The sequence below is a fragment of the Danio rerio genome, chromosome 12 (assembly GCF_049306965.1).
Source record: "Danio rerio strain Tuebingen ecotype United States chromosome 12, GRCz12tu, whole genome shotgun sequence".
Lineage (NCBI taxonomy): Eukaryota > Metazoa > Chordata > Actinopteri > Cypriniformes > Danionidae > Danio > Danio rerio.
This window is the reverse complement of record NC_133187.1, coordinates 48,965,001-48,988,902: the sequence shown is the minus strand read 5'-3', so window position 1 is coordinate 48,988,902 and position 23,902 is coordinate 48,965,001. Positions and strand designations below refer to the sequence as shown.

General features: G+C 38.8%; 1 protein-coding gene across 1 annotated transcript in view; it reads right to left on the bottom strand.

Annotated features, from left to right (window-relative positions):
* Positions 1 to 23,902, bottom strand: part of vclb (vinculin b) — a 72,080-nt gene that overhangs the window by 21,071 nt on the left and 27,107 nt on the right. Inside the window, 7 exon segments of the mRNA NM_001317752.1 lie at positions 1,778 to 1,953; positions 2,028 to 2,181; positions 3,652 to 3,799; positions 5,257 to 5,347; positions 16,049 to 16,209; positions 21,994 to 22,116; positions 22,633 to 22,741. Coding sequence (NP_001304681.1) covers positions 1,778 to 1,953; positions 2,028 to 2,181; positions 3,652 to 3,799; positions 5,257 to 5,347; positions 16,049 to 16,209; positions 21,994 to 22,116; positions 22,633 to 22,741 — 962 coding nt within the window.

Sequence of the window (23,902 nt, the reverse complement as noted above, 5' to 3'; positions counted from 1 at the left end):
TCCATGCAGGAAAGCAGTGTGGAGGTGTTCAGCTTCCCAGCGCTTCAGCATGTTTTGGGGCATTTCAGAGAGTATTTTGGTGTGTCTCAGAGTTATATTGTGGTGTTTGGGGTGTGTTTCAGTTGGTTTTGTGCCATTTCAGGTAGTATAATCTGGTGATTTGGTGCATTTCAGGGTGTTTACCGAGTGTTTCAGAGAGTATATTGGGGTGTTTCAGAGTGTACAGGTCTGTTTTGGTGCATTTTTAGAGTGTTATAGGATGTTTCAGTGCTTCTCAGAGTGGTTCACAGTGTTTAGGGTGTTCTGAGTGTTTTGGGCTGTTTATGGGTATTTTAGGGTGTTTTATAGTTGTTTTTTTGGAGTATTTCGGGGTGCTTCAGTGTGTTTTGGGGTGTTCTGGGTGTTTTGGTGTGTTTTGGGGTGTTTCAGAGTGTGTTTTAGCGAGTATATTGGGGTGTTTCAGAGTGCATAGGTCTGTTTTGGTGCATTTTAAGAGTGTTTTAGGATGTTTCAGTGCTTTTCAGAGTGGTTCACAATGTTTAGGGTGTTCTGTTTTTGGCTGTTTACGTGTATTTCAGGGTATTTCAGAGTTTTTTTATTATTTTGTGGTGTTTCGGTGTGTTTCAGAGTGTTTTGGGGTGTTCTGAGTGTTTTGGGGTGTTTCAGAGTGTGTTTCAGTGTATATTGGGGTGTTTCGGTGTGTTTTGGGATGTTTCATGGTGTTTTGGGGTATTTCAGGGTACTTCAGAGTGTTTCTATGTGTTTTGGGCATGTTTTGGGGTGTTTCAGAGAGATTTGGATGGTTCGGAGAGTGTTTCAGAGAGTATATTGGGGTGTTTCAGAGTGTTTTGGTGTGTTTTGGGGTATTTCAGGGTACTTCAGAGTGTTTCTATGTGTTTTGGGCATGTTTTGGGGTGTTTCGGAGAGTTTTGGGGTGTTCTGAGAATGTGTCAGAGAGTATATTGGGGTGTTTCAGAGTGTTTCTATGTGTTTTGGGGTGTTTCAGAGAGTTTTAGGGTGTTCTGAGAGTGTTTCAGAGAGTATATTGGGGTGTTTGAGTGTTTCAGGGTGTTTCAGTGTGTTTTGGGGTGTTCTCAGTGCGTTTCAGAGAGTATATTGGGGTGTTTCAGAGTGTTTTGGTGTGTTATTGGGGGTGTTTCAGGGTGTTTTGGGGTATTTCAGGGTACTTCAGAGTGTTTCTATGTGTTATGGGCATGTTTTGGGGTGTTTCAGAGAGTTTTGGGGTGTTCTGAGAGTTTCAGAGAGTATATTGGGGTGTTTCAGAGTGTTTTGGTGTAATTGGGGGTGTTTCAGGGTGTTTTGGGGTATTTCAGGGTACTTCATAGTGTTTTTATGTTTTGGGCATGATTTGGGGTGTTTCAGAGAGTTTTGGGGTGTTCTGAGAGTGTTTCAGAGAGTATATTGGGGTGTTTCAGTGTGTTTTAGCGTGTTTTGGGGGTTTCAGTGTGCTTTGGGGTGTGTCAGAGTTTTGGGGAGTTCTGAGTGCATTTCAGAGAGTATATTGAGGTGTTTCTGTGTGTTTTGGGGTGTTTCAGAGGGTTTTGGGGTGTTCTGAGTGAGTTTTAGAGAGTATAATGGGGTGTTTCAGTGTGTTTTGGGGTGTTTAAGATAGTATATTGGGGTGTTTCGGTCTGTTGGGGTGTTTCAGAGTGTATCAGGATGTTTTGGTGTGTTTCAGTGTTCTGGGGTGTTTCTGTGCATTTCAGAGTGTTTCAGGGTGTTTTGTTGTGTTTCAGGGTATTCAAAGTGTACTTACGCTCTCTTGAGCTCTGCTAGTTTCCCGCTGAGTGCTGCGATCTCGCTCATGCTGCGCAGGATATCCTCCCGCTCTTTGGGATCTTCACACAGATCTGCAATCTTCCTGGCTTCTCCTAGAAGAGCCCTGATATTCTCCTCTCCTTCTGGGCCACTATGAGGATCCGCAAGCCAGCTCTGAAAACACACACACCCTATAAACACCCCTTCATCTGAACGGGATGTGTCTCAAACCATTCCCGTCCTGTCACCTGAGCCGCATCGATCCTCTTAGCGATGGCCTGTTTGGAGCCGGTCATTGCCTCCAGTTTACGAGCCGCGTTTTCCACTTTCCCTGTCAGGACGTCCAGACCCTGAGAGACCTGCTGGGCTTTTTGCATGGCCACTGGATTCGCACCCTGACCCCTGCGCAGGACAAAAATTACAGACACACCAACTATGGATTAGTATAAAGTGAAGAAGTAAAATAAAGTGTAGAATTAAAGTAAAATAAATTAAAGTAAAAAAGGAAAGTAGTAAAATAAAGAAGTAAAGAAGTATAGTAAAGAAGTATAGTAAAGAAGTAAAGTAAAGAAGTAAAGTAGGAAATTAAATTAAAGAAGTAAAGTAGTAAAGTACAGAAGAAAAGTAAATTAGTAGTAAAGTAAAGAAGTAAGGAAGTAAAGTAGTAAAGTACAAAAGTAAAGTAAATTAGTCATAAACTAAAGAAGTAAAGTAAATTAGTATTAAAGTAAAGTGTTAAAGTAGTAAAGTAAAAGTAAAAAATTAAAGTAGTAAAGTAGTAAAGTAAAAAAGTAAAGTAGTACAGTAAAGAAGTAAAGTAGTACAGTAAAGAAGTAAAGTAGTAAAGAAGTAAAGTAGTACAGTAAAGAAGTAAAGTAGTAAAGTAAGGAAGTAAAATAGTAAAGTAAAAAAGTAACGTGAAGTAGTAAAGTACAAAAGTATAGTAAATTATTGGTAAAGTAGTAATGTAAAGAAGTAAATTAGTAAAGTACAGAAGTAAAGTAAATTAGTAGTAAAGTAAAAGTAAAAAAGTAGTAAAGTAAAGAAGTGAAGTAGTAAAATAGTAAAGTAAAGTAAAAGTAAAGTAGTAAAGTAAAAAAGTAAAGTAGTAAAGTAAAGAAGTAAAGATGAAAAGTAAATTAAAGTAGTAAAGTAAAAAAGAAAAGTAAAGTAGTAAAGTAAATTAGTAGTAAAGTAGTAAAGTGAAGTAGTAAATTAGTAAAGAAGTAAAAGTAAAGTAGTAAAGTAGTAAAGTAAAAAAGTAAAGTAGTAAAGTAAAGAAGTAAATTAAAGCAGTTAAGTAAAAAAGTAGTAAAGTAGTAAAGTAAAAGTAAAGTAGTAAAATAAAGAAGTAAAGTAAAGAAGAAAAGTAAATTAAAGTAGTAAAGTAAAAAAGAAAAGTATAGTAAAGTAGTAAAGTAAAGAAGTAAATTAAAGCAGTTAAGTAAAAAAGTAGTAAAGTAGTAAAGTAAAAGTAAAGTAGTAAAATAAAGAAGTAAAGTAAAGAAGAAAAGTAAATTAAAGTAGTAAAGTAAAAAAGAAAAGTATAGTAAAGTAGTAAAGTAAAAAAGAAAAGTAAAGTAGTAAAGTAGTAAAGTTAAAGTAATGCAGTAAAGTAAAGAAGTAAAGTAAATAAGAAAAATAAATTAAAGTAGTAAAGAAGAAAAATAAAGTAGTTAAATAGTAAAGAAGTAAAGTAGTAAAGTAAAAGTAATGTAGTAAAGTACAGAAGTAAAGTAGAAAAGTAGTAAAGTCAAGAACAAAAGTAAAGTAGTAAAGAAGTAAAGTAGTGCAGTAGAGTAAAAGTAAATTAGTAAAGTAGTTAAGAAGTAAGTAGTAAAGTAAAGTAAAGTTCAATCTGTGGTTTTATACCTGGCCCTCAGATCAGACACCTGTTCTGTAAGTTGTCCGAGTGTTTTGGCTGTTCCCACAATGTCTCGTCTCTCTTTCCCAGCACAGAGTTCACCAACTTTCTCAGCTTCATCTAAGATCTGCCGTATGGCCTGTTCACCTGGACCTCCTGCAAGGGCAATGTGAATGTGGCATTATTTATTCTGCTCTGAGTATGTGCAGTGATGAGAGAAACTGAACTCTTCAAAGCTTCAAAACCCTTTAATCATCAGCAATCACAAGAAGTTTTATTTGGAAATATTCACATTTACAGCTCCTCTAGAGTTAAACCTTTGAGTTTTACCACTTTCTAAATCTTTTTAGCTGATCTCTGCATCTGGCAGGAGCACTTTTAGCTTAGCTTAGCATAGATTATTGAATCGGATTAGACCATTAGCATCAAAGAGTTTCAATTATTTTTATATTTAAAGCTAGACTCTTCTGTAATTTTACTGTGTACCAAGATGCTATTTTCTTGACTGATGTGACTGTGAACTTTACCCTCATACTGGTGTAATAATCAAGGAACTTTGCTGCTGTACCATGGCTGAAGCAGGGGCAAAGATTGTTATGCAACACCTGAAAAAAGTCCCCAACTAGGAAGCTAGGTAAGAGTGATGCATGAAATTATATGTTAATCCCTGTTAAAGTGAGCTAAGCTAAGCTAAAACTTGAGTTTGACCATATTTTACCCATTTAGTCAATCTGTGGCACTGATGAGATCACTTTTAGCTTAGCTTAGCATCTATCATTAAATCAGATTAGACCATTAGCCTCTCATTCAAAAATGATCAAATAATTTTCATTTCTTTTTCTGTTTAAAGCTCGACACTCCTGCAATTTCATTGTGAACTATGAAAAGTTGATATCTTTTAGACCAATATGGTTAGAAACGATACTCTCATTCAAAAAAGTCCTCAACTAAGTAGCTAGGTAACTGTGATGCATAAAATCGCATGCTAATTCAAGCTAAAAATGAGCTAAGCTAAGCTAAACCTAGAGTTTGTCCATTTTATTATCCATTTAGCCAATATGTGGCACTGGCAAGATCACTTTTAGCTTAGCTTAGCATAGATCATTGAATCGGATTAGACCATTAGCATCATCCCACTTAAAAAAAAGCTTGATTCTTGAGTAGTTACATAGCATGAAAATAACTTAATTGTCTCTCATAAATGTCTCCATGTTTGAAAGATTATCATTGCGTCTTCTGGAGCCATGATACGACAGTAACATTCCTTGATTATTACGCCAGAATGAGAGTGTAGTTTCTAGCTATATCAGTTTAAAAAATACCACCATTTAATTTTCTGTAGGTCTTATTGCACAATCAAACTGCAGAAGAGTCAAGCTTTAAATAGGAAAACTATTGAATCTCTCTGGTCAATTTTCGGTGAGATGCTAATGGTCTAATCTGATTCAATGATCTATGCTAAGCTAAGCTAAAAGTATGCCCACAAGACTCATAGATCAGCTGAATAGATTCAGAGATTGTAAAACTCAACTGTTACCACTAGAGGAGCTATAAACAAGCATATTTCCAAAATAATGTAGTGTTTCTTTAATGTGACGGGACAGTTTTCGCACCTGGTTGGCCTTGAGGGTCTCGGAGCCAGTTTTTGGCTTGGGCCATTTTGGAGTCAATGAGAGCCAGCGCGCGCTTCATGGCCTCTGTGTCCTGAAACACACACACACACACACACACACAATAAACACACACATGAAGAACACCACAGACACTAATGTTGGAGGAAACGCATCATAACAACACAAGTTATGTCGTCAGATTACTTTTACCAAGTAACTGGTAAAGTAACTCAAGTACGCGGAATAATTTAATTTAAATCATTTTAATTATTTGTCTTTTTTTTAATCAAAATAATTAATCAACCAAGATAAATTTAATGAAATTAAAATGAAATCAAAATATTCGTTCATTTAATAAAAGGACAATTCTTATAATTAATTAAATTATAAATTGTACAAATATGAAATTAAATAGCAAATATCCCTCACTTGTGCTTTCATTGCTGGAGTATCTGTGTATAGAAAACTGCTTGTGCTCATTAGAAAAAGAGCAACACCTCAAAATTGGTCACTTTAACTGATTATCTAAGCAAACTGAATGGAAGTGTGTGAGAGAGAGAGAGATGTGTGTGTGTGTACGCGTGTGTATGTGTGAGAGAGAGAAATTGTGTCAGTGGTTTGCCTTTTTTGGTTAAGTGATTTGACAGCTGCTATTTCCTAAAGCTGACTCACACAGTATGTTATCACAGGAAATTGCACACACACACACACGCACACACGCACACACACACACACACACACACACACACAGAGACACACGGAGACACACGGAGACACATAGAGACACACAGAGACACACAGAGACACGCACACGCACACACACACGCACACACACACACACACACACACACACACACACACACACACACACACACACACACACACACACACACACACACACACACACACACACAGATCAAGGTCAAAATTCTAAATTGACTGGTAAACGATTACTAAACAATTACTTGCAAAACTGATCACACATGGTCTTCATTAATTAATTAATACCAGGACACACACACACACACACACACACATATGCGCATTGTCCCTGCCAAACACTTACACAAACCGCAGAGTTTCCGTCAAGATAAAACACACTCAACACAACAGAACGTTTACACTCGGGCTCTTCTCTAATCCGGCACTGTGTCATTTATTAGCTTCATACTGAAGTGACGATTTTGTTGGCTTTGACTCGTTGGATGGAAACGATGCTTCATTCGCACAACTTTAATGCGATAATGCAGTTTTGCGCATAAAGTTAATTCACATTTTTGGATGGAAACATAGCTACTGACAGAGCTGTGATAAAACAAAACACTATTGGCTGTATTAATTAAAGGGGAGGGGCTACTAAATGCCCCGCCCTCTCTTCATGTTACAGTTCAGATTACATCAAACTTGTAATAAAAAAATGCATATATAAAAGCTCTTAAATATGAAAGGATTGTGGATAAATTGACAAGATGTTTGTCCAGTAATGAGAAAGTATCTTCTATACTCTTGTCGCACACTTAAAAGTACTTTTTCTTCACCAAAATAGTAGTATGTAGTTTACAAACAGGTGAATTGGGAATCACTCCAGACATAAACAAAAGCTCAGCCCAGCTATACAGTGGAGATATTCTAAACTTACCAGTGAAAAGTGGATATCAGATCAGTTTTCAACAGAAAGGAAAGGGGAAATGAAGTGTCCAAAGCTGCTCAGGTGTGTTATTCTGCATTTTTTTAATTATTATTATTATTATTAGAGCCAGCCTGCATTTATTCACACACACACACTCACACACTTCTCAGAGCACCTGAGGACAGACGAGATTAAGAACAGACAGCAAACAAACACTCTGCAGTTAGAAACACAGTGGATTAAAGCTCCTCACATTACAGCAGGACCGAGACGCTCGACACACCAAACACACACAGCCTCAAAAACATGTTCAACAAGCAGAGCAATGTGTTCTGCACTCTCTACTGCTCAATATTAATATTAATATTATATATATATATATATATATATATATATATATATATATATATATATATATATATATATATATATATATATAAATATATAGTTGAAGTATTATTAGCCCCCTTCGATTTTTTTTCTTCTTTTTTAAATATTTTCCAAATGATGTTTAACAGAGCAAGAAAATTTTCACAGTATGTCTGATAATATTTTTTTCTTCTGGAGAAAGTCTTATTTGTTTTATTTTGGCTAGAATAAAAGCAGTTTTGAAATTTTTTTAACCATTTTAGGGACAAAATTATGTGCCCCTTTAAGCTTTATTTTTTCTCAATAATCTACAGAACAAACCACTGTTATACAATAACTTGCCTAATTCCCCTTACCTGCCTAGTTAACCTGATTAACCTAGTTAAGCCTTTAAATGTCACTTTAAGCTGTATAGAAGTGTCTTGAAAAATATCTAGTCAAATATTATTTACTGTCATCATGGCAAAGATAAAATAAAACAGTTATTAGAAATGAGTTATTAAAATTATAATGTTTAGAAATGTGGTGAAAAAATCTGCTCTTCGTTAAACAGAAATTGGGGAAAAAATAAACAAGCGGTCTAATAATTTAGGGGGGCTAATATATATATATATATATATATATATATATATATATATATATATATATATATATATATATATATATATATATATATATATATATATATATATATCTGCAGCCTTTGGTGCACTGTATTAGTGTTGGCAGAGACCCCTTTTTAAATTGTAATATCAATCTGGGAAAAAAAAAACACACCACAAGCAAATAATTTTTGCTTTAACCTAAGAGCTCATATTGTAAATTCTATGCAGATTAACTGATATTTTGATTTCCAAAAAAAACGTATAATCACGTATAATGTAATCATTACAGGACTTAATAATAATTGATAAACTGTTATTGTGTTATTGTCTTTGGTAGCACTTTCCGATAGATAATACAATAATAAATAGAGTAGACCTACATAGCACCAAAACATGTGACAAATAATAGTTGCGCTTTATATTATACATTTTATTTTAACACTTTTACTTTAAAGTTTATTTATTTTGCCAGAAAACATTGCTAGAAAATTCTCCCAGAACGCTACAATAATAAATAAAATAAGAGCAAGCTGTAAATATAAAATAATGCTCTTTTAATTTTGATTAAATCAAACACTGAAATAATTGTTTGTTAGAATTATATTTTACACAACATTGATTTATACCATAAACCTGTTAATTTGCAGGAATCTCTTTAATAATCAATAAACTTACTGGCGTTTCTGATGTTGCTACTTGCTAGAAAGTGCTTGTTAGAGTGTGCAGTTTGTTTCCGTACCTGCCGCCTCACCCAACCCAACAGCAGGGGGCGCCGTCTGAGAAAACTATAGGGGCGTTTCCCAATATGCGTTCTTCAACGGTCTTGTGTTCTTGTGTAACGTCATCATCAGCTGCCTAACGGAGGACGCGTGAAACTTCCCGGATGTGATCTTGATATCGAGGACGCAACGATGCAGACTTGAGCACCGAACTCGCTCTGGAAGTCCCAGAAGTCATTGCGACTTGAGGTGAGAAGCGCAGCATTTTATTTAGATTTATTATTAAAGTTCAGAGATGTAACTTATTTACCTCAGGAGTTTCCCTAAATGAAACGGGGAAAGTAAACATTACCATGAACATCTTAAAGGGTCACGAAACACCAGAGCACATGTGTTGAGCTGTTGACAGTGGTATATGTGTCCCACACTGCTAAAAACACTATTAGGACACCTATATTTCACTAAAAAGTGTAAATTGGTTGTTTTTGCGTTATTTCAAGCAAATTTGTACTTCCTGTTTGAAACGAATTTTTGAAGCTGCGTCACGGTCATGAGATAATAGCGTGTATTCCAGCGTGCAGACTGGACGTCTGTGCCAGAGTGTGTCTTATTACGTCTTACAGTGTGATGCATTAATGCATGAGTAAAGCTTGGTTCAAACCAATCAGCGCGCTCTATTGTGCAACTTCATTAATATTCATTACTGTCACAGTGTTTAGACGACAGAGACGCCACGTTGTGTTGGCAAAACAAGCGTGAAGTGTTTCTTTTATAGTTTGCTGCAGTGAAGTTTTGTTTTCATTTTCTCTCTGTGAGAGCTCAGCTGGAGTCACGTGTGGATTAACAGTGTACGCGACACTCGACAACAATAACTTACGTGTCTAAGGAGGATTATTGTTTACCTGAGAGCTGTTCTCCTCTGCAAACGCTGAGATCCGGATTCGCTTGTAGTCTCCTCTTAATAAAGACGCGGCTCTAGTTGCTGGTGATTGTCCTGTCTCTACAGATTTGGTAAGTGAGTGACCAGTGCTCTTTGTTTATTCAGTTTGTTCGTATCGAATTAAGTTAACTATTGCACCGAGTGCAGAAATGTTAGCACCGCATTTTGTGACCGGAATAACACACGCGGCTTTCTGACGCTACCTGCTGTGTGCATCTAAGTTTCCGGGAAATGCAGAGTTTTTTTTTTCTCTCATTCGCCGTGCGGTATCAAACATTGCATGAAAAATACACGCTTAGAGCAGTTCCTCGAATCAAATATCTCGTTTGTCGCGAGGGACATGAATGAATTCCCTAAATGAAAGAGCCAAACTGCAGTTAAAGTCCAACATTTAATAATTTGGCAAATAATTCGACTACAGATGTCCATGTAGGTTAAACACCATCACTTTCTCATGTGTGTGTGTTTTGACTCTGAAACTCGCGCGTGCACAAATAAACACTCCCACACCATCCCACTTTAGTTCCTCCGACACTCCCCCCTAAACAGAGCTGGACACGCCCACTTTTCTGACTTTTTCCAAAGTAGAGGTGTGAAAACACCCTGCTGAAACGAGGGGGTTTCATGGCCCTTTAATAAAGGAATAAACACATTAAGGTTGTTTGTTTGCTGAAATTCGTATTAAAATCTGTTTTATTTATATTGTGCAACACATTTATAATGCTTTTATGTAAAGTATATATTTTGAAAAGGGGAAAAACTATAAATCGTTGTATGAACGCTGGAATGTTTAAATAATTAACCATTTAAAACGTGTGAAGGTCATGTGACCATCAGGAAGAACGCAGCATGTCATTTCTCAGAGGAAGCGTTCTCTGCCCTGGCGTTCTCCTGAGTTCGTTCTTCCGAGGACACCTGGCAAAACTGGTCTCCACAAGAACACAAGTCCGTTCTCTGCGTTCTTGGAATTAAGAAACAGCCTAGGTCTGGAAGTGCAGGTCTGAGCGTGCAGTTGGGTCTCCGGGCCTGCAGCTTCACCTTACTCCATTTTTGGCAGGAGTGGCGTTTAGCGGCTTTTGCATCTGAACCCTTCGTATATTCTTTTTCAAAAACGGTGTACTCGTTAAGAAAAAGCATGCACATCTTTATTTCTGTGACGATGATCATAAAAAGCAACAGAAATGTGTGAGATCCTAAACTGCAGCAGGTTTATTCTCCATTCCATTAGCAGAGCACAACAACCACAAACATACAGCAAACCCACTCACAATCACTCACACACACATACACAAACAGAGAGCATGCGCACAGATTCTTACCTTCTACAGGGGAGGAAACAAACCCAGAGAAGAAACAAAACACAGATTTGAACACAAGAGAGAACAGAGCCGATGAGAGAGAAGAGAAATAAAGACAAATAAAATCCACAAGCTCAAACCGAGACCTCACTAAAGCCACATCTGACAGAGTCAACCTGCACGAAAACACTCACTTCCCCAAAACTGCATGTAATGCCTTTAAATATTTAGATTTATTTTATTATTAATCATTCATTCATTTTCTTTTCGGCTTAGTCCCTTTATTAATCTGAGGTCGCCACAGCGGAATGAACCGCCAACTTTTAAATCATTATATTCATATTAGAAATGATTGTTAAAACTATTATGATTAGAAATGTGCTGAAAAAATCTGCTCTTCGTTAAACAGAAATTGGGGGAAAAATAACTAATAATTCAGGTGGGCTTTAACTGTAGATGCCATGTGCGATTGGTGTAGGCAGGCTCCTGCTACTCAGCTGCACATGTTCTGGACATGTTCCTTTACATGTAGTAGATTAGTATTTTAAGAGCTTTTCTGAGGCATTTGGGGTGATAGCAGAGCCATCACCATTTCTCCTGTTATTCAGGGTGGCCCTTGAGAACGCTCCCCTCAACACGAGACAAAACAATGTTAGCCTTCGGTTCTCTTCTGGCTAGAAGACTGAGATTGTTTAAATGGAAACACCCAATTCCACCAACACACAATCACTGGATAAGAGAAGTGATGTCTCATCAAGTTGGAGAAAGTAAGGCTACTATCAAAGCGCCTGTTGAGACATTTCATAAGGTCTGGCAAACTCTTAGAATGGAAATGGATGCACACAACAAGACAATATAAGAAAAAAGGAACTAGTGTCAGGTTTTCATCATATCATTTACATCCGATTATCCGGGGCCGGGTCACGGGGGCAGCAGTGTTAGGAGAGAACTCCAGACTTCCCTCTCCCCAGACACTTCCTCCAGATCCTCCAGGGGGATCCTGAGCCGTTCCCAAGCCAGTCGAGAGACATAGTCCCTCCAGCATGTCCTGGGTCTTCCCCGAGGCCGCCTCCCGGTGGGACATGCCTGGAACACCTCATTAGGTAGGCGTCCAGGAGGCATCCGAAACAGATGCTCGAGCCACCTCAGCTGACTTCTCTCCATGTGGAGGAGCAGCGGCTCTACTCCAACTCCTCCCGGGTGTCAGAGCTCCTCACCCTGTCTATAAGAGTGCGCCCTGCCACCCTGCAAAGGAAACTAATTTCGGCCGCTTGTATCCGAGATCTTGTCCTTTCGGTCATAACCCAAAGCTCATGACCATAGGTGAGAGTAGGAACGTAGATTGACCGGTAAATCGAGAGCTTTGCCTTTCGGCTCAGCTCCTTCTTCACCACAATGAACCGATACATCAACCGCATTACTGCTGCCGCTGCACCGATCCGCCTGTCAAATCTCGTGCTTCATCCTTAATGAAGGTCATGCTGAAGGTCCATGTTCGATGAAGCCAACATAACGACATCGTCTGTGAATAACAGAGATAAAATCCTACGGTCCCCGAACCGGACCCCCTCCAGCCCAAGGCTGCGCTTAGAAATTCTGTCTATAAAAATGATGACACCAATTCTGTCCATGTGATGTTTTCATCTTTTATTTGATTACAACATTTGATAATGTGTTGTTCCTAAATCTGGAGCTCTGGAAAAGGGGTGCCTTTGTTTTTGTTTGCTTTGTATAACGTAAAAAACTAATAAAAAAATCTGGATGGAAAAAAATGACCTAGAAATAAAAATTAAATGACTCTGCTTCATTTTGGGGGTGGACTGTTTTCACACAGATTGATTCACACAGACTCCAGAAGTCTTTTCCTGCATGCAGTAAGGCATCAGCCAGACTCGGTGTCTGCAGCTCTGAAGAACACAAGCTTTCACACCAAACACGCTCACAGGAAACAGCTTCATTTCACTCCTTCGAAAACACCTTCAGATGCACGTCTGAGGAAACAACCTGCAACTAAAGCCCATTCCAGACTAACAAATCTCAAGATTTAGCTCAATCTGTAATGCAAAACCCAGCCAGAAAACCAGTTCAACACACACACACACACACACAAGCATAACCACAATGCAACACAAACACAACACTTTAAAAATCACCCTTAAAATCTACATTTAAATATATGGTAGAACATGTGTGCATGCATGAGTGTGCTGTGTAGTTAATGAATAATGCATGCGTGTGAGCAGACAGTGAGCTGTGCTGTGTGTTCGGAAACAGCCCACAATAGAAAATACTATAATAACTTATAGTAAGTACTACAGTGTTTTTGAACCATATAATACAGCATTTAAATTAAACAGTTATGGTGAATCTATAGCTGCTAGGGTAAAAGAACATCTATAGTAATATAAACACAATGAGCCAATACTGTAATTTACCTATTCAACTATAGGGTGTATTTTACTACAATACAACTGCATCATTGAACCATAATGTAATGTGTATAGTAGGGTTGTAACAATATACCGGTATGACGGTTTACCACGATTTGAACGTGCACGATTATCATACCATGAACAATTGCATATCAACGGTTTTAACCCTTAAAGACCGAGACAGCCGCCCGCGGCTAAAAATAAGTATTGCTCTTAAATGTTTAATAACTTTTGATCCGCTGATCCGATTTATACAATTCAAAGATTGGCATAAAGAAGAGAATCTCAGCTTTCCATTCGCAAACTTTCAAAGGCTCCGGAATCAGTGCGGTTACGTCATCAACATTTGACAACGCTGATTTGACGTTCGTCACTGTGTCTCCGGACAAACCAGACATGATACATTGAAGCAATGTCCCTCCTCCATGCCCAGATTGGTTCAAACTCGCTATATCACAACCAATAAGCATAGGTTTCACTTTTGTTTGTGGACCAACAATGAGCTTTTTGAACAACACGGAATGAGAGATAGGCATACATTTATGCGCGGCTAAATAAAACGCAAAAAAAAAGTTTTGCATGAAATAATTCTCATACTAAGTACTTTTGCATGTACAGCAGCACAGAAACATGACAAAACAGTGACACAGCAAAGACGAACTGCTGCTCTTGCTGTTTTCAAAAGACGCAAATGAAGATGCAGCTGTTTGTCTGCATTGCAGACAACCATATCCAAATCCATATCCACAGACAACCATATCCATGCTGGCACATAAAACCTAAAGATGTTCCATATTGAATCTAGTTTCGTTATGTAACTATTTATAGTATAGTAAATATTTATATCTATTTTTTTACTGAGGATTTGCACCATGTTAATTTGGACTTTATTTGGACTTTGACACATTATTTATTATTTTCCTATTTTTTTATTTGTTCATTGTAAGTGGTGTTGTTTATAGTAACTGAAAATACATTATTTGGAAAAAGTCAAATTTGCTTCACTGTTCTATTATTTTGTAACATTTGTAACATACCGTATACCGCGAAACCGTCAAACCGTGGTATTGTTTTAGACGATTATCATACCGTAAAAAATTCATACCGTTACAACCCTAGTGTATAGTAGTATTTACATAACATTGTTAATAAAATCTACAGCATACTGCAGTACTAACTTGTATTGTAGTATAATATAGCGCATAGTCGTATGTTCCTATTGTCGTTGTATTACATAGCAGTTACCACAATAATTTAACTATACACTCACTGGCCACTTTATTAGGTACACCTTACTAGCACTGGGTTGGACCCCCTTTTGCCTTCAGAACTGCCTTAATCCTTTGTGGCAGAGATTCAACAAGGCACTGGAAATATTCCTCAGAGATTTTGCTCCATGTTGACATGATAGCATCACACAGTTGCTGCAGATTTGTCGGCTGTACATCCATGATGCAAATATCCCGTTCCACCACATCCCAAAGGTGCTCTATTGGATTGAGAGCTGGGGACTGTGGAGGCCATTTGAGTACAGTGAACTCATTATCATGTTCAAGAAACCAGTCTGAGATGATTGAGCTTTATGACATGGTGCGTTCTCCTGCTGGAAGTAGCCATCAGAAGATGAGTACACTGTGGTCATAAAGGGATGGACATGGTCAGCAGCAATACTCAGGTAGGCTGTGGTGTTGACACAATGCTCAATTGGTACTAATGAGCCCAAAGTGTGCCAAGAAAATCTCCCCCACACCATTACACCACCACCACCAGCCTGAACCGCTGATAAAGGCAGGATGGATCCATGCTTTCATGTTGTTGATGCCAAATTCTGACCCGAGCATCTGAATGTGTCAGCAGAAATGCAGACTCATCAGAGCAGCAACGTTTCTCCAATCTTCTATTGTCCAGTTTTGGTGAGTCTGTGTGAATTGTAGCCTCAGTTTCCTGTTCTTAGCTGACAGGAGCGGCACCCGGTGTGGTCTTCTGCTGCTGTAGCCCATCCGCCTCAAGGTTGGACGTGTTGTGTGTTCAGAGATGCTCTTCTGCAAAGCTCGGTTGTAACGAGTGCTTATTTGAGTTACTGTTGCCTTTCTATCAGCTGGAACCAGTCTGTCCATTCTCCTCTGACCTCTGACATCAACAAGGCATTTGCGCCCACAGAACTGCCACTCACTGGATATTTCCTCTTTTTCTCTGTAAACCCTAGAGATGGTTGTGCGTGAAAATCCCAGTAGATCAGCAGTTTCTGAAATACTCCGACCAGCCCGTCTGGCACCAACAACCATGCCACGATCAAAGTCACTTAAATCTCCTTTCTTCTCCATTCTGATGCTCAGTTTAAACTGCAGGCGATTGTCTTGACCATGTTGACATGCCTAAATGCATTAAGTTGCTGCCATGATTAGAAATTTGCGCTAACAAGCAGCTTGACAGGTGTACCTAATTAAGTGGCCAGTGAGCGTATATAATCGCAGTTACAACAATTTGTTAATGAACGCTGCAGCATACTGTGGTATTAACTATAGTGAATTGATAATCTATTAATACTGTAGTATACTTTCGTTTTTACTACAGTAAATTGTGGTGTTCTGTAGTAAAATATACCCTATAGCTGAAGAAAACTCCAGTATTGAGTCATTTGTTTATATTACTATTGTCCTTGTGTTACCATAGCAACTATAGATTCACCACAACAGATTAATTCAAGTATGGTTCAAAAACATTACAGTGTTTACAATGATTTACTACGGTATTTAATTTCATGTGGGAGGTTTGTCATGCTTTTGTCCTCTCGCTCACCTTATTGGCCCAGGCATCCTCATCCCAGGACGTGAGCTGCAGAACGCGGATGATCTCGTTGATTTCTGTGTTCATCTTCTCCACCGTGAAGTTCCTGTTCTTCAGCGCCTCCTCCACACCCTTTCCCTGAGACGTCCTGGTGGTTACGAAGATCTTGATGCCTGTGTGAGACACAATCACAGTGTGTGAACATTTCTGTGTGGAGTTTGCATGTTTTCCCCGTGTTGGCTTGGGTATCCTCCGGGTGCTCCGGTTTCTCCCACAGTCCAAACACATGCGCTATAGGGGAACTGATTAACTAAATTGGATTTAGTGCATGAGTGTGTGTGAATAAGAGTGTATGGGTGTTTCCCAGTGCAGAGTTGCAGCTAGAAGGGCATCTGCTGAGTTAAACATGTGCTGGATAAGTTGGCGGTTCATTACGCTGTGGTGACCCCTGATTAATAAAGGGACTAAGCTGAAGGAAAATGAATGAATGAATGAAAGAGTGTACTGTGGTAAAAACTAAAGTACACATTACAGTTTAACAGTTCGCTTAACTTTAAAGTTAAGTTCACTACCCTGCTGAAAAATCCAGCTTAAACCAGCCTAGGCTGGTTTTAGCTGGTCAACCAGGCTGGTTTTAGAGGGGTTTTGGCCACTTCCAGGCTGGTTTCCAGCCATTTCCAGCCTGGTCTTAGCTGGTTAGGCTGGGAGATGACCAGCTAAAACCAGCTTGACCAACTTAGCCAGGCTGGGAGCCCAGCCAAAACCAGCTATGTCCAGCTTAAACCAGGCTGGTCAAGCTGGTTTTAGCTGGATTTAGCTGGTCATTTTCCAGCCTGACCAGCTAAGACCAGGCTGGAAATAGCTGGAAACCAGCCTGGAAGTGGCCAAAACCCCTCTAAAACCAGTCTGGTTGACCAGCTAAAACCAGCCAACCAGCCTAGGCTGGTTTAAGCTGGATTTTTTAGCAGGGTAAGAGTTCATAGAAAACAAAAATCAGGATTAAACTGTGTCACACAACTCTCTAATGGCCCGTTTTCACTGAGTGGTATGGTACGGTTCGGTTTGGTATGATTTATTGGACGTTTCCACTGTCAAAAGGCGTACCAAACCAAACCGTACCACTTTTTCGGCACCCTTTCGAACGGGTACCAAACATGAGAAAGGGTACCAAAAGGTAAAGCTAGACGTGCAACTGAACGCTACTGGTTTACAGACATACGTCATTCGCTTATGCAACAAGCCAGAATGAAAACAAAAGAGCCGCCATGTTTGAAATAGACAGCGAGAGATTACAGCAGAATTATATATGCATATAATAACGAGCCATGTTCAATCCGGGCTCAAACAAACCTTGTCGTCGTCTTGATGAACAGCCACAAAGCCATGGAGTAGAGCAGATTTACCCTGTGCCTCGTCGTTTTTTACGAGCCAGTCTGAAGCGTGAGCGGTTTCGCTTTCTATTGCGCACGCATGCGCGTCTACATCTGCCATAACAAACTTCTTGAGCTGATGATAGTAACGTGCGCTTGATTATTGACGTGCGTTTGAAACCCGATTCTCTCAGACACTAACAAATGCAAGAGTGAGGTGTGGAAAAAAAGAGAAGCCGGGAAAAAAGGGGCACATTATTTCTCCAGCAAACGTGAACAAACTGCCATGTTTTAATTTTTATCATCACCTTTTGGACTAACATGAACTCAGTGGCGTAGCGGACGGGCCCGCAGGGCACGCACCGCGGGGGGGCCCCGCGTGATTAGGGGGCCCCGCATCGTCGTGATTTTCAATTATTAAAAATCCACCGGCGAATGCAATAATCAAACTCTTGGGAACAACTGTGGTCGGAACCAAAGTTCACACGTCTGTGTTCTCTGAACACCTCTCAAGTGGTGGACTACTTAATTCTGATTGCTTGCCGCCAATGTTGCCATCTTAGCGACTTTGTCACTAGATTTAGCGACTTTTCAGACCCCCTTAGCGACAAATCTAGCGACTTTTTTTTGTGTTATTGGAGATTTTTTTAGACTGTCATTTGTCCATACTGTACCGTCCCTACTCTTCTCAACGAGCTGCGTGTGATGCCGCCGGCCCCTCCCCCACCTTACAGCACTGACAGGCGGCCCAGTCAGTCCTCTACAGCAGCCTCTCCCACCTGCAGCCCGAGAGCAGATCACCCCTCTGCGTACCGACGACAAATGATTTAGCACAGGCAGTGTGAAGGTATTTCCCTTGTACAGTCAAACCGATCTACTTCTACTTTATTTTAACAATTTAATTGGACCGTTTATTCTTTTCTTGTTCACAATCACAGATATTAGTGACAGTTTCTGAACTTGTCTGAGTTTATTTCATATGAGAGATTACTGCACATTCACTACACATCTATAATGACATACTGTATTCAAACAGCAATAAGTTTAGTTAAATAAACATGCTTATATAAAGTGTAGTGCAATTATAAATATCACTTTTTTTATACTTTATTTTTATTTCTTTTAAGGAGAGAAAAAAAAAAACACAAAAAGTAGGTTTAAAAAAAAAATAATAATAATAAAATTAGGTAATTAATACAATAAAACACCAGAACTTAAATGAACGGTTGACAGGTCACATATTTCCTTACAGGTCACATGAACAAATACATATATAAATCAGGTAAGTGTAGTGCAATTATAAATACCCCTTTATTAAACATAGGCTGTTAAACAGAAACGGTAGAACGTGATGACGTCAGTGATATGCAAATTGACGTATGATGTATTCCCCCCCCCCCCCCATTCATCTGGGGGCCCCGTCAGCGATCCCTGCAGGGGGGCCTCTGCATTTTGCGCTACGCCACTGCATGAACTCAGAATGATGGAATGACTCTCGAACGGAGGCTACATGAGCTGCTGAAGATTACACACACAGATGAGAGGTTTTCACTCACTGTAGGCTATACTTTGTGTTGTTTTGAACCAAACTGAGGACGAAATGTCTGCTGTGTGTAGTTCTTCTGTAGTTGGTAACATATCGGAGATGGTAAGGGTCTGTATGTGTTCATATATGTTCATTTATTTAATATAATTACAGACGTTACAGTAGGCTATTTCACACTGTCATTGATCTGCAGTTATAATCAACTCATGTTTATAGAAAAGTTAGTAATAAACATTTATCAGACTCAGACTCAGCTTTATTATCCCGTTAGGGAAACTAAAATTGCAACAAGGTACCATACACAGGTGAAGTTCCATGTACACATTAAAAAAAATACTACTATACAACATCCATACATCAGTATATAGAAACATCCCCCTCCCCCTGGACTCATTTAATGACCTAATGGCCACCATTATAAAAGAATTTCTGCTTCTATTTGTCCTGCAAATAGGAACCCTAAAACGACGTCCTGATGGCAACAGCTGAAATACAGAGTACAGTGGGTGATCCGGGGTGCATAGGATACCCTGAGCTCTCCTAAGTACATGATTTTGGTAGATTACCATTAGACCAGTCTGATTAAAACCAATGATCTTGCCTGCCACCTTCACCAGGCTGCTCAACCTGTTCTTGCTTGACACACTCAGGGTGCTTTCACACCTGTGAATCGATTCAGTTGTTCCGAAACAGAGATTAAAATTGTTACATTGTTGCTCTTTGCTCTTGGAGCGGTTCGCTTTCACACTGCAAAGTTTCTAATCGGACCAAAAGAGCTAAAGCAAGTCACGTGCGAGTAAACTCCCCTTACATTGGTCAGAGTGTCAGGGTTTATTTTGCAGCGTCCCACTCAGCTGTCAGGAGAGGTGGTGGTTTGGTGGTGATTGACAGGGTGCGTGCGCGACGTGTCTGAGGAGAGATGCGGTGGGGAGGGGTGAGAAGGGTGCGCGAGATGCCTATTTGAGGACTGGGAGGGAGACGCGAGATTACCGAGAGATCATCACTCGTTTGCGGGCATCCGGAGACCCGCGAAACTTCCCGCCATACTCATAATTCTCTCTTCATATAGCCGTAAGCCTATTACATATCCATAAAACACTGTGATATAACCGCGCTCGGATCGGATCGCTTTCTCACTGCAATCGAACCGCTCCGGGGTTCGTTTCAATCGAGCCGAGACCACCTCTTTCTTACTTTGGCGCGGAACAGAGCGCGATTGCTGGTTTCACATATGCCAATCGAACCGCGCTAACTGGGCAAAAGAGACACGTTCCGAAACAAAAGTGTAGGTGTGAAAGCACCCTCAGATTACCGTACCAAGCTACAATGCAAAAAGATAAAACAGATTCGATAAATTGTTTATAAAACAGCGTCATCATAGAGGTACAAACCTGAAATGATCTAAGTTTCCTCAGAAAAAACAGTCTTTGTTGGACTTTTTTATATACAGCCTGGGTGTTAGGTTGAAATGTCAACATATTATCAATAACAACCCCTAGATATTTATGTGTGTCAACAATTTCAATGTCCAAGCCTTTAATATTAGTTATGTTTGGGGTTGGAGAAGCCTTCCTGTAATCTATCACTATATCTTTTGTCACACGCATTTATGTGTATAAAGCAGGCGTGTCCAAACTACGGCCCGCGGGCCATCTGCGGCCCGCAATCAGTTTTGTGGTGGCCCGCGAGGCTTTTTATAAATAATAATAGAATCTGGCCCGCTATACAAAAATGAACGTAATTCAATAAATAACCACAGGGTGTCGCTATTACATGCATTCAATTAAGCAGTAGTTCTTGTTATGATCTATCTATCTATATATCTATCTGTCTGTCTGTCTGTCTGTCTGTCTACACACAGTTGAAGTCTGAATTATTAGCCCCTCTTAGATTTATTTCTTCTTTTTTAAATATTTCCCAAATGATGTTTAACAGAGCAAGGACATTTTTACAGTATGTCTGATAATATTTTTTCTTTTGGAGAAAGACTTTTGTTTTATTTCGGCTAGAATAAAAAGCGGTTTAAATTTTTTTATGAACCATTTTAAGGTCAAAATTATTAACCTCTTAAGTCTTCAGAACAAACCATTGTTATAAAATAACTTGCCTAATTACCTTAACTTGACTAGTTAACTTTATTAACCTAGTTAAGCCTTTAAATGACACTTTAAGCTGTATAGAAGTGTCTTAAAAATATCTAGTCAAATATTATTTACTGTCATCATGGCAAAGATAAAATAAATCAGTTAGTAGAAATGAGTTACTAAAACTAATGTGTTTAGAAATGTGTGGAAAAAAATCTTCTCTCCGTTAAACAGAAATTGGGGACAAAATAAATGGGGGCTAATAATTTAGGGGGGCTAACAATTCTGACTTCAACTGTATATATATATATATATATATATATATATATATATATATATATATATATATATATATATATATATATATATATATATATATATATATATATATATATATATGCATGTCTTTGTGATGTATGTAAAATTTGGCCCGCGACAACGTTTGTTTCTTTGCATCTGGCCCTCTGCCTAAAAAGTTTGGACACCCCTGGTATAAAGCATCTGTTTTGAGAGTAGTGCTTCTCATGTGATATGTGAGCGACCCGTACAGCTTTACTGTAGACATTTCCTCGAGCGAGAATGATGCGACTGAAACTTTGTCATACACCACGCCCACCAAAAAGGTACCCTTTGTGGTGGAAACGCAAGCCTGATAAAGGTGACTTGTACCAGCCTGAACCGTACTGTACTGTACCTGTCAGTGAAAACGAGCCATAAATTTCTCTACATTTATCCTCCGATTGCAGTAAAATCAACTTTAGATTGACTATTCCAGCATGGGGCGTGCTTTATTACCGGCTATTCGCATTATTGAGTGTTTAAAGCCTTTATTGGTGTTATTTAAAGCGTGAAAGAGAATATGTGCTGTTCTTGGGATGTACTGTACGTCCCCATCAATGTCAAGAGCAAATCTACGCCGTTGGCATAATGCCATACCGATCTTTAAGGAGGTCATACCTGAGATGAGGACGGGCAGGAGCTCCTTCACAGTGTTCATGGAGTTGACCAGCATGACTCTGTGCTCCTGATGGGTTAATTCCTGCTGGCGCTCATCAATCATCTTGGCCATCTTCGTCATGCCTGTAAGTGCAAATACATGCTTTTAAATGCTGAATCTGGACGGGCTGACATATTAATCCTAATGCTAAATAACAACTAGGAATTAAAATGATTATTTGATCAATTAAATGTATATAATCCTTTAAGTCAGCACAGCTTTATGCACCAAATACTTTTTCAATTAGATTATTTTGACTTTATTACTGTACTTTTATGTAAGATCTATTGTACATTCAAACATGATTACTGACTAAACGAAATAACATTTTACCAATTAAATTTAAATTAAAAAGGATTAACTTTCACATTTTTAATATTTACTTTTTATTTTCTTCCATTTTATGCATTAAAAATGTTAAAGACTGCTAGATAATTCAGTTTTTTCCCAGAATTTATGATTTATAGTAATGTGTCCGAGTTAAACAACATTTTTGTTTTATTCTATAAATTGCGAATGACTTTTCATCTAGATTTAAAAATCAAATCAAATAAAACAGACATCCCTAATCATAACCATAAATAAGAAAGTGATTATACCGGGTCCCAGGTTTTTGGTGTAAGTGATGAGATCCTCCATGGACTCCACCACCTCTGCTACGGTCAGATACTCCAGAATGCCTTTACACACGCGGATGATTTTACGGACCTGTGTTCAGCAAAGACAGCAGTAGCATCAGCTTAGAGGTCAGAGCACACCATTAAACTTTAAACTGTATTTTAAAGCAGTATCATCCCAGATGTCAGAGCACAGGAATAAAACTCGCTGAACTGGAGATGCACCAATTACAATTTTCTTGGCCGATTCTGATTTCCAACTTTTTGATGAGTGTGACCTTCTGATACAGATTTTTTACTATCATAAAATTTTGTGCCGTTGCCGATTTGTGCCTATAACATTTTTTGCCGATACCGATTTGTGACGATACCGATTTTTGCTGATACCGATTTTGTGGCGATATTAATTTGTGCTGATACCAATTTGTGCATACACAATTTGTGCCGATATGATTTTTGCTGATATCAATTTTTGTCAAAACCGATTTGTTCCGATACCGTTTTGTGCCAATGCCGATTTGTGCTGATACCTATAGTTACGCCGATACCGATATGTGCCGATACTGATTTGTGTTGATGCCGTTTGTTGCTGATACCGATATGTGTCAATACCAATTTTGCCAACACCCATTTGTGCCAATACCGATTTGTGTCAATGCCAATTGTTGCCAATACTGATTTGTGTCAATACCGTTTTGTGCCGATGCCGATTTTTGCCAATACCGATTTGTGTTTATGCTAATTGTTGGAAATATCAATTCATGTAGATACAGATTTGTGCCGATACCTGTTTGTGATTATTTAGATTTGTGCCGATGCTGATTTTTGCAGATACCGATTTGTGTCGATGCCAACTGTTGCCAATATCGATTTATGTTGATACGGATTTGTGCCGATACCAATTCTTGATGATAACGATTTGTGTCTATACCAATTTGTGCTGAATTTGATTTGTGCTGACACTGATTTGTGTCATTATCAATTTTGCCAATAGCGATTTGTGCTGATACCGTTTTGTGCCAATGCCGATTGTTGCCGATAACGATTCGTGCCGATGCCGATTTTTGCGGATACCGATTTGTGCCGATATTGATTTCTGGCTATACTGATTTGTGCTGATATTGATTTGTCTCAATACCTATGTGCCATTATCAATTTTTGCCAATAGCAATTTTCGTCAATATCAATTTGTGCCGATACCGTTTTGTGCTGGTATCGCTTTTTGACAATACTGCTTATGTGTGAATATCGA